General features: G+C 38.8%; 1 protein-coding gene across 1 annotated transcript in view; it reads right to left on the bottom strand.

Moving 5' to 3' along the window:
- Positions 1–3922, bottom strand: part of LOC139715573 (DNA-binding protein RFX6-like) — a 36242-nt gene extending 32320 nt beyond the window's left edge. The window contains exon 1 of the mRNA XM_071627135.1: positions 3826–3922. Coding sequence (XP_071483236.1) covers positions 3826–3922 — 97 coding nt within the window. The remainder of the gene's footprint in view (positions 1–3825) is intronic.
- Between the last annotated feature and the right edge of the window lie 14562 nt (positions 3923–18484).

An 18484-nucleotide genomic window follows, 5' to 3' on the forward strand; every position in this document is an offset into this window, starting at 1 on the left:
ATCACTCCATCTTGATGAGTGGCTTTACATTTCAGAAATTAATTGCCAAGTCTATCCACTAAAGCAGAAATAAACGTGGTAAAAAGGAAAAAAAACAACACTTTTACAATTATTTCTAGGAATCCGAGAAAATCCACCGACATTATTCTTCGGTTATACGCTAATGCTGCATAGGTGGCATTCTTCTCTACTTGCTGGCTTTTTCGTATGATTTATCCGGGACTCCTTCTCCACGCGAAACATTGATTGATTGCTTTGATCTGAATCTATTTCCACTTTGAGTTGAGCCCCCCCCCCCCCAAAAAAAAAATAAACAAATAAACAAATAAACAAATAAACAAACAAACAAACAAACAAACAACAAAACAAAACAAAACAAAACAAAACAACAACAACAACAACTAAGTTACAACGATTATTTCAATTCTTACCATACAATAATACTTTGTCAAATTATCTGTACAAAACTAATAGAAACTATTATGATACATGTACTAATAACATCACTTGCAATACTCAAAAGATTGGGGTAAAATGAATCAAAACATTGACGCCAAGGGCTCTCTAGCCATACTTGGCTCAATTCTTAAAATCTTCTGAAGTTACTGCTTGAAATTCTTAATCCATTAACTTTTTTTTTGTATATTTATGTGTTTTATGTTCATATTCCTCTCAGTCTATACCTACGTTTATTTTCTCTCTCTCTCTCTCTTCCGATTGTCAGTATTTTTCTGCCAATTAACTTAGTAAGAGACAGTTCATTGTATTCAATTCAATTTTATTTCCATTTCCATTGAATAAACAGAAAAAAATATATACAATACATTTACAGAACATATTTGTAACAATTTCAAAGAAATAGATACACTTTGATATCTGTTTGAAACTTCAATGAGTTCATGTTGTACCATGTATGTTAATGTGATAATAAAAAATAAAAACAAAATCAAATTTCATAAAATGTGCTAAAATAAAGTAGCCTATATGCAACAAACATGAATCAGTAATTCTTTACCGCTTGTTCTTCAAGAACTTAGCTTCGAATGATTTCCTTCTTGCTCCAATTTCAGGATGTTCCATGCACTCAAAAATTGTGTTAAATAATGTAATAATAAGGGAAATTACGAATAACTGAAAAATCTCATCGGTGTAACAAATGCCCATTATGCACATCAAACAACAAGAGAAGTTTTTTCATAACTTATTCAAGTCTTTACCTATCAACTGTCTATAGTGCATAATAAAAAGATATCATTTTACTACCTATAAACAAACACTCCAGCATGAGGGAACAGACCGGATTGCCTTGCGTTCCCGACATCATAACAGGCTACTTGTTTAACATTATACCCCTTAAAACTTTATGAATTCTAATCTCTATCAATGATAGCAGTGTTAACACCACTTGAACCGTTTAAAACGGATGATATCAACTTTGGATGTAATGGCAAAATATTACCATTTTTAGTGTTAATTATTTTTGTTAACAAGTGTAATCGGATTTTAGGGCTGGACTTTAATCTACTTTTTTGAATTTACTGATGTACTAAAAGTGCAAGGGTATCAATGGCAAATGACAAACGTAACTGGCATCACTTATTAAAATACAGCATTAATCTTGTACTTTTTTTTATACATTTGAATTCTAATTTACTTTCATTCAAATTTTATCAATTAAACTTTGGTAGGACTCAGACTTTAAAAGTCTTGCGCCATTTTCTTTTAACACATGCTGCGACATAATATGATTTACCTTTTATTTTATGAATATACGTACAAGAATGTTTTATCAAATGTAATTATATGCAATTATTTACAAGTGAAACGCATTTTGCTAAGTAATAACAAAAAGTGTGTAAATTATTCGAATTTCAAAAAAGCTCACTTTAACTATTGCTTGTGAGTAACAGTGGTAAAACAAGCAATGAATCATAATAGATAAAAGCTGGTAACCAAAACACTTTTACACTTTTGAGGCTAAGTTCGAACTCTGAAGTATAATTACCCCTCTTAAAGTCTCTTAATTTTGGCAATAGGCGGTTTATTCGATGAAAGATCAGTGAAACTTGTCTTAATTACATAATTCTCCTTTGTGTAACTGACGGAGTAATGATAGCAATCGAGGGGGGGGGGGGGAATCCATCTTTAGGTTATTCTCCAAATCACTGTTGTGTACATCCTAAGATCACTACCCCGCCCCCCCCCCCCCCCCCCACCATAATAATTATATGATCATAAAATTCCGGACAAACTACGTCAACCAATCAGGCAATGCTCTATAAGTTGCATTAACAGTCAATATGTCTTCGGAAGCTATATCTATGATTGATTTTAGAAAAATTGTTTCAATGAAAGAAAACAAAGGTATGTCCTGATCTTAATGATCGTGATCATGATGATCTCAGAAGCTTTAACCGGTAGTTGGCATGGATCATTTACATTGATGAATGTCACGTAAAAATCGCAAGCTGATAAGAGTAAACAGTTCCGTCCACTTGTTTTTATTGCAATGGATTAACAATTTTCCTACATCGACGTAAATAACCACTGAAGAAATCAGCTTTTAAGAAGTATAGCCATGACATAAGAAATCATGGGCATTTTATTCGGGTAAGATTCGAACCTACGACCTGCTGATCTCCGGACAGGCTTCTTATCCACTAGGCCACCGCGTTTCCTCCCTACACTCAGTGCTTGTTCTAATGTCGATATTTACGGATTAGACTCAGCACTGCAGCTGTCGCGCGAAAGCTGGGTGATCTAGTGGATAAGGCGCCTGTCTGGAAATCAGGAGATCGTAAGTTCGAATCCTGTTCGAGTACGTACGCCCATGATTCCTTTGTCGTGGAGGCTTAAAACAATGATCAATTCAGTGCTTATTTACGTCGATGTATGTAGTTGTGATAAGAGTATAATATACAGTTTTGACACTGAATCATTCTTAGAATTGTTGCTATATTCTCTCTGTACTCTACGTTTTAATGTGAGATGAGATACGCTGACACAATCTGTTGTGTCCTGCACATCTACGATTCGCAAAAAAAAAAAAAAAATTCAAAACGGAGAAGAATATAATCTGAAATTAAACTATGTATTAACGAATTACTTTTAAAAGTGCAACTGTATATGCAATTCTTTTCAATAAGGCACTTCCATCTAGCTACGAGATGTCTCTACGAGATGAGATTTTCTCTACGAGAAAAGAAAAGAAAAACTTTTCTGTTTATCTAAGATTAAGAAAAAAAAAAGGAGTACCTGATTTAGCTGAATATGGTACAAACATCTCAATGTTTACAATGGTTTGCCTAGATGGCATTTGACAGTCCGGAAAACATGACAATTTCACAAAAAGAGAATAGAAATGCCATGCCTTCAAAAAGACGGAAAAACTGTTTTGCCAGTCATTGCTATTACTACCTGCCTCACAAGAGCACCACATTTTCCTTTTTATTATGCAAATGTTTCTGACAAATTTTGGACGTATAGCAATGGATGGTAAGATGCAAAACTGTGCATTTTGCACCTCCCGTTTTACAGGAGAATGATGCGCCAGCTGATATATGAATAAAGATGTTGAAGAGGACTTGTTTCAGAGGTAGGGCTTAACAGATTGCAGAGAAAAAAAATAATAATGTTTAAATATATATTATGCATACCTTCATAAAATATTTAGTGAGTTTGTTATCTACAGACCAAAAGGCATCCATAGAGGTCAGCATACATTTGGTTTCGGAAGGTTTTGGAAAGTCAGGGTCATTGGTGACAGACTTCCAGTTCACCTCTGACAGTGTTGAAACACAGTAAATTTGACAGTTGGCAACTCACCGCTGTTATGTCTCGAGCCCAGCTTCTGGAGTTTCTTGGCTGGTAGCTCACAGTCCCCAGCAAGCTTTATCACACTCAAGGCACGCTTCCCTGCCATTGTCGTCCCCCGGCGCCGTCCCCGAGACCTAATGCTCACCGTCCGCTTCGGAGAGATCCGCATGCACCTCCAGCGGGAAAGAGCCGGATCGTGCGATGAAGAACGAGACTTTTAACGACGCAAACTGTTAGAAGGGGGAAGGAGAACAAACACATAGAATGGTCAATCATTAGCCATAATTGCCATCCTGCCTCTTAATATGAAGATCTCGACAAGGTAGTTCACGGCTTTAAGAGAGACGCCAGAAGAGAACAGGAGAGAGGGAGAGAGGGATGAGGGGGGAGGGATAGAAAATACACACATACACACACTTTATTCCCAAGGTTACCGTATACAGTAGGACTGAATTAAAAAGGAAAATGTGGTAGAAGGTAAATACAGATGAGATACAAAGAATTATTTCACTTTCATTCACAAAACGTTCATACCAAGGTCTATTCTGAAGGGCAGTATAATAATACAATTCTGAATCATAGCCAAAAAAAAAAAAAAAAATCTGTCGTCACCTTATTAGATTTGTATGACCGTTACGATGGATTATAGCAGTTTGAGGAGTGATTCGTTGGAGAAAATATTTCTCTTTTGTTCATTTGCTGTTTCAGGAACATCAAGAAATATCTCTTTTAAAGATTCCCTAAGACAGAATTTAATCAGTACAGCCAAGCTTAAGTGTTAGAATTTCACATTCTGTGTAACTTCCATCACCCGTAGGGAAATTGATTCTAATAGTCTGCCTACAAGAAGTCGAATGAAAATAACGTAATAAGGTTTAGAGGTTGCTATTACAATTGCATTGAGACCTCCGCTACCTGTAATGTTAAAGATTAGAAAGTATTTTGTGAAATCAGAAGAAATACTGCAGAATTATTAACCCAAGGAATTTGGCCATTTTGTACTAAGTTGTTTGGTTATTACAAGAGTATGTACTTGGGTATAATTCTTTAAGGAATTAAAGAGCACCTGGAAAGACATGGAACATTTTCCTTACTAAACAGCGCCGACATGATAATGAATATATGGGACTGAATATCTTTATGCTAATATTTCCAAAGGGAAGACACACTTTCAGAAAGAGATAAACCGCTTGGCTTAGAACACAGCCCAAAGTAGAATTTGTCACCTGCACAGTTAAATGGTGAGTCATCATGACGTCATCACAAACTGCCAAGAACATGAACTATGAACGTTAAAGAGTGTCAAGATCTGTTATCTCTAATTAGAAGCAGTGTACATTCAATTGCCATTGTCATAAATGATAACTTGCAATTGTTGTTACAATTTAAAAAGAGGCCGACAATAAAGGGGAATAAAGGCTACCCCCTACAACCCACCCCACGCGCGCACACACACATGTAATGTCTTGAGGCAATGAAAATGCTCATGTGCTGAAAGTTTCTTAGACAAAAAAAAAAAACTGCAATATTTTTTAGATAGCCCCAGGACATTGGTTCCTAAAAACCTGAATTCCACAGCAATGATAATGCATGTCATAATGTTTTGCACCATGCCCCTCAACCTTTCTAGGCGACTGGAGGAGGTTATTTTGTCCCCTTTTTGCATTACAATAGCCATTTCATAGATGTAATTCAACAAGGGTGAAAGGAGGCAGCAGAAAAAAATGGTAAATGGTTGATATAGCGGAAATGTTAATTGATTTTATTCAGCTCTAAACGTCCATCGCTTCTTAAGGGTCTCGTGTGCGTGATCCATCATGACACTTTAGAGAGCGTCTACAGGGTGTCTAGAAAGTAGGAAACTTTTCTCCCGATCCTTCCCAGACTCCTGAGATTATATCACAACCACAGTATTATTCTTTGACGTTTACCGATTTGTTACTCCGAAGTTGGAAAAGGAGGTCTTCATATATTTTACCTGTTCATTATCTTTGGGTTGCTGTGATAGTCATCTGCATTGAAATTATTTTCACGACTCCAGGACAGTGCTTACTCGGATTGAGAGATTTTTTTCGTAGGCCTACATTAGAAATTAGAAAAAAAAAATAAAGAAAAACCCTTTGTAGCTGCCAGATATCACACGACTTTGAAACATGAAACCTGGTCTAAAAAAAGAAAAAAAAAACCCTAAAAATATAGACATGAATGTGACGTTTTGATGGAACTGAGAGTGAAGGAGCTCAATATCCATGGCGTACATTTCTTAAATATGATCAAGTTATAATCTTAATTTTATGCAGGCAGGACATACTGCGGTATAATTTTCGTATTATACAATTGAGTGCTAATATAGGATGTCCTGTATATTTCTGTCTGTGTTTAACGACTGCTTTCAAGGAAATAGAAATATTCAATAGCACGTATCACGAATCACTTCAACTTTCCAAAGAAAACAAGATATAAAAAAAATATCAACAATGGGTGAGCATGAATTAATCTACATTTGTACTCTTTCATCTGAAACCCCAGCAGTTGATAATTTTTCTTTAATCTTTATATTTTTGAGATACTGAATTGGTTGAAACTTCTTCTGGAGCACCTTGAGTTGTAAGGCGAGCACGAGCATTTGTGCGGGCAATAATGCCCGATGTGTCGGTCTCCGGGTCGTTAATCATTACATCGATGGCAACATCTGAGTTTATGAGATTATGGTCTCACGTCGTTTGAACATCCGTACATCCCACCGCGCATACTGTCGTTTCCAACACTATTGAACACACCTCTGTGATGTACCACGAATGATCATTTCGGGTCAGTCTCTCCCATTAAACTTTTAGATCTCATTTCATGACCGACCAAGAAAATGAAAGATACAAAGTATGAACAAAAAAAAATACAGGGAACGTCAATGCTTATAATTATGCATTTCTCTCTTATAGTAACATAATAATAATTATCTTTATTATGTGAAAACATTTTCAAAATGAATACATAATATATTGGACAATTTGTATAATCGTAACATACAGTGCAATCCCGTTATGACGAACACAGTTATAACGAAATTCCGGGTGGAACAAAGTAAGAATTTACGCCGCAACATTATCCGCTCTATGTTTTTTTTATTGTTTATGTTGTGCGGTTAGAACGAAATTTCGATATAACGAAAGGAAACTGCCGGTCCCGAGGACTTCGTTGTAACGGGGATCCACTGTACTGTACAAAAGTCATGAAAATGACATGGAATGCAAAATGGATACGAACTTACCATGAGCTCCATTTAATACAGGATTTCAAGATGACGAGCAAAACTGCCAGTGGCTAACGTTATAACACAAGTGGATATACTGTAGAACGCTTTGAAATTATCTTCAATATGTCGTACTTGCTCATTACATTTTATTATGTGTAATATAACTACACACACATATTTGTTTATATATGCATAAGCATAGATAGAATTCATTCGACTTGAGGTGAAATTACTGAAGTATGTATTGCTTTAAGTGCTAGTGATAATCTTCTTAGCATTAATGCCATTTTACAGCTAATGATTACACTTCTGGTATCGTTCACGTTTTGTCTTCATCAAATCTTCATCATAGAGAATCTTTTATTATTTTCACCCCGAGTTTTAGCATATCTGTAGGTCTCCACTTCGATATTATTTCAACAGAGCGACTGGAATCTTTCTAAAATACCTTCAATCTGCTTTTACTGTGAAACATACAGGAATAGATTACTCAAGATACAGGTAAAATGACAAAGAAAACTGAAACAACGAAATATCTCTGGTTATTTACACTTAAGGTAACATACACTGCTTTTTCCCTGTAAGGGTAGACAGCAAGTTCAAATAAACTCGGTATTTTTTTTTTCTATCATTGAGTCAACACAACGATAAGTATGATTGAACGTTGGGAGGTCAGTTATGACACTACTCTCATGTACCAAAATACCGCTCCACAAGCTGAAGTTTTCGATGGGTGAGACATGTGTATATTATGTGAGTGTGCAGTTACATGTTAAGAGAGGAGCGTGGTTTACGTGTGTGTATACACGCTTTCGGATGAGTCAGACTTTAAGAAAATAAAAAAGCAGGGCTTACATTCGTAACGATTGGAACATTTAAAGAATGCAATGGAACTGCTAATTCACAGTCATACAGGGCTTGTCATTCGGCTATTGACCGAAATATACACCTATTTTCAAGAGGATGAAAAAAAAAATGAATCGGCACGTCACCTTTAGGTTACATACACTTCTCTCAACTTATTTCTTCTTCACCTCTGCAGAAAGTCGAGTATAAGCAGGTGCATAAGATTTCATTCTGAATATGGAAAGTATACCTTAATCAATGTCGTTGATACATATCCACACTCAGCTAACAGACCATTCATAATTACCGCTACACAAGTCATCAACGTGTATAGGGTTTACCATCTCTTGCTTTCAAGGAAAAGGCCTTCGTTCTACGCATCTGTATCAAACGGTGTAACGAATTCAAAATGGGCTGTTTTTCTTCTACTCAATTTCTATTGTGGATGTTTATGATCGGTACAAATTGTTACTTGACCTATTGATTTAGGAATTTGTCCCGAAACATCTACATACAAATGTGACTTGGTAGGTGAACGATGACAAAATAGAATTTCAGTGCTGCAATGCACAAGATGAAGAGGTATAGAAAATAGCTGTTACAATTAAAAGGAAAATATTCTGGATTAATGAAAAATGTAACCGAAAATCTAGGTGAATAAAGATTTCGTGTTTTTTTAAGTAGCCATTTTGTGGACCAACACAGGGTGGAAAGAGTCATTCCAATACATGAGACTGAGGGCAATAACAGTAAATTATGTAGTTTAAATTTATAACGTAAATTGTCTATTTTTGTGTTTTTCAAGAAGAAATCGCTTCATCTACACACCTATTGGAAATGCGTGCCTTATGTGGTAAACATGCCTACCTATACGAGAATTACAAAGGAAGAGATAACTCAAACACACACACAAAATCAAACCCAAGAATTAAAATCCGCTTTTTTGTGCGTCATAGCAATAGGCCGGTGGAAAACACATTTTGACGCTTCACGAAATTTTGACTTGTTTTCACAGTGTCCTGTAGTACAATGTACACTACTCCTTACATGAATAACACGGATACTTTTTGCCAGATGTAGAAAAGTACAATGATAAGAACATAATTATTATGCCTCTTCCACTATTCGAGTACAGCGCTATCTCTCTCTGTCTCTCTATCTTTCCAACCCATATACGCACTCAGGAGCATATATGATTTGTTTATAAGCAGTCACCTCAAATGAAAATTAGCAAGAAAACACAACAAGTAGAAAAGGAACTATGAATGCTAACCTCTTGGACCTGATGGGTAGTTTCCGATCCTTAGTGTCTGAGAACGTACGAACACACTGTTTCTTGAAGCTCCCGCTCGAAAAACTAGTTTACCAAACGCGGTTGTCGCAGATTTCCAGCCCCAATGTATGCCATTCGTGGTAGACGATCACACCGGGGTACAAACACGTCAATAACCCCCCTGACTTCTGAGTACCAAGTCGAGGTTACAAACGCTATTTGACGATACAGCGGCGGCCTCTTCAGATATTCTTTTTCCCCCATGACCAATCATAACCAAATGTTTGCTAAACTCTGGCATTACTTTTGCGCATGCGCTCCCATGTAAGAGAAGAGCGTGGGCGTGGCGACAAACACAGATATTTTGGTTCTGTAAACGTCTGAATGTCTGGCGTGCTCTGTAATCATTGAGAACAGATTTGACACAAGATATGGATGATAATATGTATGAAGAATAGCTTTCCAAAAGGTGTTAAATCCATTTTTCATCAAATTGAACTTTGTGTCAGAAACATGCTCATGTTTAGTAGTCCATTACAGTAAACCCTTCAAAGGACTGACATTCTTGTGAGAAAATGGAGATATCAAGTGGCGAAATTGGAGAAATCATGCTGATGGAAAATGAATTTTGTTCCAAAAGGTACTAATTCCATTTCTGTTTTGCTTCAAAAGATGTTAAATCCAGCGAGATCCACTCAGAAACCAATGTGCACGTTTGAATGCACTTTGACCCCCTGAGTAATGCCAAGCTAGGGCTTTTTTGCCTGAATTTTTTACTTGAATGTTCATTTTTTGTACACGATCAATGGAAATTGTGAGGTTATGACATGGTCAGCTCACTCATTTGCATATAATTCATATCCAATCCACCGTACAAGAACTGTTTTGCAAAAATTAGCAATACTTCAAAATTTCATAACATCCTTATTTTTCATCCGATTTCAGTCAATTTTTTTTTAACCGTTGAACTCGTAGGATTTTACTCTTTGTTATCAGACTGACTTACTTTGGGACTGGCTAATTTTCCTCTTTAAACAAGCGAGGCACCCCTGGAAAGGTATCCGATGATGGACTTCGCGTTACTTCGCACTTCGTCCGTTTTGGGATTAAACTCTTTACTTACAAGCATCTGATCACACACCCACCTTCCCTTTAATCAAGCTTTTCGCCTGTCATATCCTTCATCATTAAACGCACACATACACACACACACACACACACACACACACATATATATACAATATATTATAATATAATAATATATTTACGTTATGTGTCTGTGTATATGAATATGGTATATATGAAGTGTTTGTTCGCAAAAACCGATAAGTCCATTTTTGAAGATTTTAAAGTACGGTGTCTGTCATAAATTACTAAATAACACCTTTTAAATGATATATTGGTCACTACATATAAAGGTATATACATTTTTGAAGTTATGGTTAAAAGAAGCAAACATTTTCTTATTATTCTCTTTATTTTTCTTGACCTTTAATCGCAAAATATCTCCATTTGACAAATATGGACTTATCGGTTTTCGCAAACAAACTCTTCATATATATATATATATATATATATATATATGCAAACATATTCTGTTTATGAAAGCTGAAGAAGAATGATGACAATTTCAGTTTTATCGGCAGTCTTTTCTTTTTCTCACCCAAATAGTCTTTCCGGTTACCTAAACGAATCACTTCCGGTTTACGGAAGTGCACCCTGAATCGCTCAAGAGGATGTTGGCCCGTTGCCTATATTGTATTATAAAGCCTACTGGTGCACCTATCAGAACCCATGACACAAGAGCTGAACAATAGCTAGTTGACAGCGAATCTATTTCAGGCAGTCATTTGGATACAACATGGATGGCAACTGCGGCAGCACAGTCATAAGAGCATACTACAGTAAGTCGATTGTCATCCTTTTCTCCCAATTCTTTGTCATATTGTAAACTTAGATACACACTGGAATGAATTCAGGAAGATCACTATGAGTGATTACTAGGTAAATGCTCACAATATCTTTACTCGTGAAATGGTGAGAAATTGTCAGATAGTTCGACTGGTGAGAGTCTTAAAAAGAATTGCTTGTAGCTACAGTGTGCGACCGATAACACACTATGATTTACTATGTATACAGCAAATGATTAGTTTATAGCCAGGACATGGGTTTCACCAACTTTCGATAAAATGTGATATTTTTTCCTCAGAAAGTATTTTTCTGCTCTGTTTTCACTCCACAGCCTACTATGATAATTATATTCTTGTTTGTAGTTTGCCTGTAGTGACTTGATTTATGTACTTGTTGAACTTTGCGGACTTATTTGTACAATACGTGTGTTGAGAAAATGTAATTATGCTGTAGCTGTTGAGATATTTGACCTGATACCAGTGTGCTAGTAGGCCTAAACCATTTCCGAAGTGTTCGTTCATCACTGCATATGGAAAGTCGTTGAAATTTTATAATGCTGAATCGGGTCATTCGCAGACTGTCGTTTTCTGAAGCACTGAATGATTTCAAACCGCATTTTCCTTTAGTTCCTGTGACACAATACAAACGACAACGAGAGGATCATGTAGCTGAGTATGATATTTCATGTCATATGGCGTAATACCAATATGGGAAGCCGACACTCTCAATCTTGTTTATAACAACAATTGGATCTCATTTGACTGAGACCATGTCAATCAAAATAACATTGGACAACTGTTGCCCCAGTGTATGTCAAAATGAAAGATGGAATGTATGATACGGTGATGACACAACAATTACGACTAATGGGATGCTCGTGCAATTAGCCAAACACTCTTTTTATTCATAACTTTTCAAACTACTGCCTCAAAACTGCTATGAACTCCCCTATGGAGACATCAATCTTTTATAAGCATCGTGGAGACATCATTCTTATCGTAATTATCGATTGCCATGGAAATAATTATAACTTATTATGAGCTCCCACGTAAAGACATCCATTGAGAGCTACCTCGTGAAGACTTTGGATAGGCATAATATTGTATATGTAATAGTAATTATGTAATGATGTTTGATGTTTAATGATAATGAATAACATTTATATAGCGCTTAATACTGATGTGTCTAAGCGCATTAGAAAGTTTATGATATCGTCTGATTTGATGTCAGTATTGCCTTAGAGCAAATTAGTTCTTAATAGAACCCATGTTTTGCGTAAACACAACAGCAACAGACGGCAATGTCTTGAAAACGTCATGTTCAGGTTAATAGCATGAGTACTGCTACGGAAATTCTCTTCAGTATTATCAAGAAACCTACATTTAAACATGTGTATTATAGATGAATGGAAAAAGATACATATCGCTTTCAGTAACTCATGCATTTTTGGCCCGCTCCTTGTCCGAGCTAAATTAGCCCGCGCCAAGCATTAAAAATTGCGTTCAGTACTAGAGCGGAGCTGGGCTACTTTTACGATGACCCATTCATAAACTCAGTCACGTAAGGGATAACTGTCATGGTAACTGAACACGTCATGGACAGAGCGGAAGTGCATTTTTCTGCGATATTTGATGTGCATGCCGCGTGCTTATGAGCTGAGCAGCGTAAGTTGTGATTTGTGATCGTGAAAGGAATTTTGGCCCGCGCCTGGCGCTGCTATCGTTCATAAACTCTTCGATCAGCGCCAGGCCCGCGCCAGGTCCGCGCCTGGTGCTAGCTGCAGCAGCGCCAAAATAGTCCGCACCTGGCGCGGGCCACTTTGGCCCCCACCCATTCATAAACTCAAAATTTTCGACTTGGTCCGCTCCTGGTCCGAGCCAAGAGGGTTACTGAAAGGGGTATGAAAGGGGTAACAGAGAGGTAGGGGGGGGGGGGGGAGAGAGAGAAGGGGGGGGGGATCGGAAGGGAGTTTACTGGGTGTGACGAATTAACATTTCCCCTTGTTCTCCTTGTCCTCTAAATTTGTCCCCTTGTTTTGCATTGGTCATTCATATTCACATCGTCTTATTTCCATTTCCAGCCATACCTTGAGACATCAAAAAGAATTACATCCTACATCATCACAGTCCTGATTCAAGATGGCATCTGGTTTCGGGGACGTAGAGGACGCTCTCCAAGGTGGTGGCTGCGAAGGAGACTTGAATAATGTTCTCGATGTGAATAAAGAGCAGAGCTCTTGCCAAGAAAGGTGTAACGAAGGCGTAGAGGGCGCTACACTGCCGACAAAGAAATCACGTGCAAAATTGTGGTGCGAGAAGCACGAGACAGCCATGGAATTCTTTTGTCATTCCCATGATGTAGGCGTTTGCAATTCGTGTATAACAGCGCGCCACCAGCAACCGTGCTCTGTAATGGATCTTGATGACGTCATAATGGAGAGAAAGGAAAAACTGAACAGCCTGTCTGATCAGATGACAGAAGGGATTGTTTCGTGGCGGAAGCACGCCGATCACATCACAGAAAGCATATCCGACGCTGAGAAACATTTCGAGTCCGTAGGCGACGAACTGAAACTCTTCGTCAAAGACTTCTTACAAAGAGATCGCGAAACTGTACGGAAAGAGGAGCAGGATTTGATTCAGGAGGCGGATGATGAGATTCAAAAAATTAAAGAAAAGCTGGAGCTGCGACTTAAGAGTCTCGGTGATCTTGCAAAGACAAGGCACGAAGATGTCCAACAAAAATCGAGTGAGTTGTTGGACTCTCTTAAAGAACTGCAAGACAAATCAGTCGTCAAGTTAGACGCTCTTTTACAAGAGGCACAAGATACACTGCTGTTTACAGAGGAGGCGCTTCACCAGTCAGAAGATCTGATGCTTAATAATGAGAAACTTTTAGACGATGGGCAAAAGCTCATGACGTCACTGATTGACTTTCATGGAAAACGCGCATCGAAGGACACGGTCGACAATATAACGCGCTCAGTGAAAACGGTTCGCTTTCTGAAAGGTAATGGAGACAATATTCATGATAGCAGAATCGATTGGGGCCTTTGGAAACTGACCGATACCATAGCGATACCTCAAGAGGTGAAATTCCCTGGAATAGTCGGATACATCAACGAGGAAACGGTGGTTGTTTCCGATCTCGCTAATGCAGGTACATACGTCACTAACCTGAGCACCAAAAAGACTGAGAAGGTGGTGGAGGGTGAAAAAGGTGATTGTATCGTATCGTGCGTACTTTTGGATGACGAGAAGATTGCTTGCGGAAAGTCGTGTCTAAAAGGCGGGTCAGCCGGCAGTAACAGACGCGTAAGCATCTACGACAAGCAGTGGCAGTTGATGAAAGAACACGACCTGCCGAGTGAGACGACACAGGGCTTTGCCGGAGTGGATGTCGCAGTTCATCGCGGCGATCCTCGCGGGGTGATTCTCGTTGCCGAGTCTGGTCAGTCCACCATAAACGTCCTGAATCACAGGGACGGAGAAATCCTCGACACGATTACTAGTCAGGACAAGATCCGAATAAGAGGAGTACTTCCCACGGGGGATATAGTTGCACATCGGGATATGTGGGACAACACGCTGTTAGTAGTAGACGGACGAGGCGAACACCGTGAAATCACACACAGCAAGACCATCCGAAATGTTGCAGTAGATCCCGTGACGAGCGCCCTCTACGTTTCTTGCTATGACAAGGGCAGGGAGCTGTGCGTGATCGACCAGATGTCGGTAGATGGCGGAGTCGTGAGAGGGGTCGCCTCTTTCGCTTTTTCGGAAGAGCTGAGCAAAACGAAAAGACGGGATCACATTTCAATATCTGACGTCATTCTGACACACAGCGGTAAACTGATTGCTTGTGATGCCAGGAATATTCTTGTTTTTCGGAAAGCATACTCCTTCTAAACTGTTTGCCTGTTTCTAAGAGATCCATGCTTCTGTTTCACGTCTGTTACAGTTTGTTTCAGGTCTCTTTCAATGTTCAGTATAAAAAGAAGTCTAATGTAATCATATCTTTTTAACGATTACAGCAAATAGAATTTCTCGGTGACATATCGTATTATGATGATTACATAAAGACGACTTACGCCAGAGAATGTGCCACCTGACTTGAGTGCATGTTATAATTATTACTGTGCATGTTCTCGTAACTACTTTCGCGCTGAACACTGCTGCAGTGCAGTCTGTCTGTATTTAGTAATTGCATTCACTTTTTATAATCGTCTTGTTCTTTCAATTACAGGGAGCTTTATATTTTTGCGACGCGGACTTTGTGATGAAAAAAAAAAGTCTATACAGTTACTGTGCATGTTCTTGTAACTACTTTCGCGCTGAACACTGCTGCAGTACAGTCTGTCTGTATTTAGTAATTGCATTCACTTTTTATAATCGTCTTGTTCTTTCAATTACAGGGAGCTTTATATTTTTGCGACGCGGACTTTGTGATGAAAAAAAAAGAAGCTGTTTGGCGCATTCACAAAAATCGCTTAGCAAAATCGATCTCGTAATTCTGACTTTACATTACGCGTTCTGGGCCAATTTTTGCGTCCGCTGAATTCACGACGCAGACTGGAGAGCTACTTGATGCACTGATCATAATCATGGGGCGCCATTTTATATTTTATAGGCTGCGTCCTCGCGTAACCTGAAGCTAATAGGGAACTTTCGCAAGCACGACGCGGCCGACAGGCGCTGTGCAAAAGTTGCTTTTGCCCATGCTCAAATCCGAAATACCTCCTGTCCTGGGGAAATCGAGAAGTGTTCTTGGCCAAAATAGCATTCTGTCCCGAAGTTGGGCACGATTAAGCAGCCAGTCAAACAGCGGTCTTGTTGTGCGTGTCGGTCATACACCACGCGATGGTTTAATTTTACACGTCATCCGAAATCGCTACGTCTACGCCAACATACACAGAAAAGCGAAACTGCTTAGATGTGGGGACGGTTGTCCGAGTGCGGGGACTGTCACAGCTGATTGCTTCCGCGTCCTCACGGTCTTCCCGTCGTGCAGCGAAAATTCCCTATTTTGCAACACGACGCAGGCCATAGAGAGAGGAGAACGGCCAATGCAATCGTCGTCTTAAAAGTTCGCGTCGCAAAACTACAGCTTCCTAATGCCACGTATCTATTATTTCCACAGGTCCCATTGCACATATACCGGTACTTTTTCTAACATAATGTATAGATCAATTTGATTTTAACCTACTGTAGCTGATATTAGGGAGTTTTCGCAAGCACGACGCAGCCGGTATTTGAGCGTGCCGTGTGCAAAATTTCCTTCTGCGCATGATCAAATCCGAGAAACGTCCCGTCCTGGGGAAAACGAGTGCGGTATTCGGCCAAAATAGCGTTCGGTCCCGATGCAGCTGGGCAGGAGTGAGCCAGCTAGCCAGCCAGCCAATCAGCGATCTTGTTCCCACGCCAGCCCTCCGTCCTGACAGGAAAGCGAAACTGCTTAGATATGGGGACGGTAGTCCGAGTACGGGGACTGTCACAGCTGATTGCTTCCGCGTATTCTCGGTCTTCCCGTCGTGTAGCGAAAACTCCCTAATATGCATAAGTAACGGGGTTGGGGTGGCTTGCAAAATTCGTAGAAAAGAGTCTTTCAGGTTACTGTGCCATTAGTAAGGACTGGTGTATTGCATAATATAATAACTATTGTCAAACATAATATAGAGCCCCATTATTGAAGTAGACAACAGAAAAAGAAGAAGAATAAGAAGAAGAAGAAGAAGAAGAAAAAAAAAACAGTGCCCAATCCCAACAGACTTATATTTGTATCATTATAATGATATGACCGCCGTCACCCACACATCGTCGTTGGTGTCTCATGTTAAAGTCACGTGATATCATGACGTCACAAGTAAAAACCCTGATGTAAAATATTTCACCCATGAGTCATAGTAAGAGATTTACACTGAAAAAAAATATTATACCAATGACGATAGAGCAATTAGTTAAACTAGCAATCAAGAAGAATTTAATTGGCTTTCAGGTTAATTAAATAAGTTGCTCCATTCCTAAAACTTTATACAGACCAGTGTTAAATACCAACCCTTCATCCCTGATAGGGGTCTGAATATGAGTTACAAAATTATACATTGCGGTAACGACAACAACAGGTTTGTAGCGCCCTTTTAGCAGAAACCAGACAAAAGGAATATTTGAACAGTACAGTAAGGACTACGGTGTAATGACGTTCACGTCATGTGATCCCTCGTTAAGCGCAGCTTTTTTATTTTTTATTTTTGCACACGCTTATAAGTAATACCGTTTAAACCCAGTCGTATATGCATGTGTGTTCTGTGGGATGCGCCTCCCCAATACTAGTATCTACCTTCTGCATGCACGTCTTGGAAGTGAAAATAGCGTTAGAGGGGTTACAGTTTAATTTTCTTGAAGGTTTTCCATCTTAACTAATGTTGTACGAAGGATATATCTGTGGTGATAGTGAAGTATTTGCCAGTATGTAAAGTATGTAACGTTTTTAGAGTTTGCGTAGGATTTTATTTACGTCTGCGAATGTGTTCTGTTGCTAGAGTTTGTTGAATAAGGGACGTTAACAAGAGTGTATTGTTCCCAACAAATAGAGAATACTTATTCATACACTGTCTGTGCTAAGACATACGGAATGAAACAGTTCCGGTCTTGACTGAAGTAACAGGGAGCTTTAGATTTGATGGCGAGGACGTTTTAAGAAAAGCAGCTTTAGATTACGCCGAGACGCAACCTTTAAAAAATAAATTGGCGCCCCCATAGTGATCGGTGCATGGAGTAGCTCTCTACGTCGTGAATTTAGCGGACGTAACAATAACACAGAACGCGTAGTGAAAACTCAGACGACGCGAGCAGCAGCAGTTGATGAATAGATCGACTTTGGTACGCGATTGTGAGCATGCTCATAACAGGTTTTTTTCCCTCTGAACGTCGCCGTCGGGAAAATCCAAAGTTCCCTAATAATGAATTCATGCTCCTCAAGAAGACGTTAACCCAGCATCGCGTCCTGTGCTAGCTCTATGACGACTATGGTGATCAAAAAGGGAAGGCCATACATATTGAAACGCTATAATATTACTGCTGGATTACGTTCGCAATCACATGGCCTGCCCAATGCTGCCGACGCGACGTAATTGTGCAATTGTTCTATTTGAAATAAAGCATTTCTGTATGATATATTATCAGCATTTTTTTTCTCATCAATGGAATGGAATTTTGGCTGAAAGATAAGGAAAGACATAAGAAATAGTTCCTAAATATTTTGTCGTATAAGAATAAAGAAGCATAATAAGAGTCGAAAGAGATTAAGAACGTTGATATCATGACACCGAGTTATATTGTGTAAGATGTATCTTAAACGTATCTTTAGCAATGTTTAAACCGATAATA

The sequence above is a fragment of the Diadema antillarum genome, unplaced genomic scaffold (assembly GCF_040938485.1).
Source record: "Diadema antillarum isolate AM-2024a unplaced genomic scaffold, OU_Dant_1.0 scf00000051, whole genome shotgun sequence".
Classification (NCBI taxonomy): Eukaryota; Metazoa; Echinodermata; class Echinoidea; order Diadematoida; family Diadematidae; genus Diadema; species Diadema antillarum.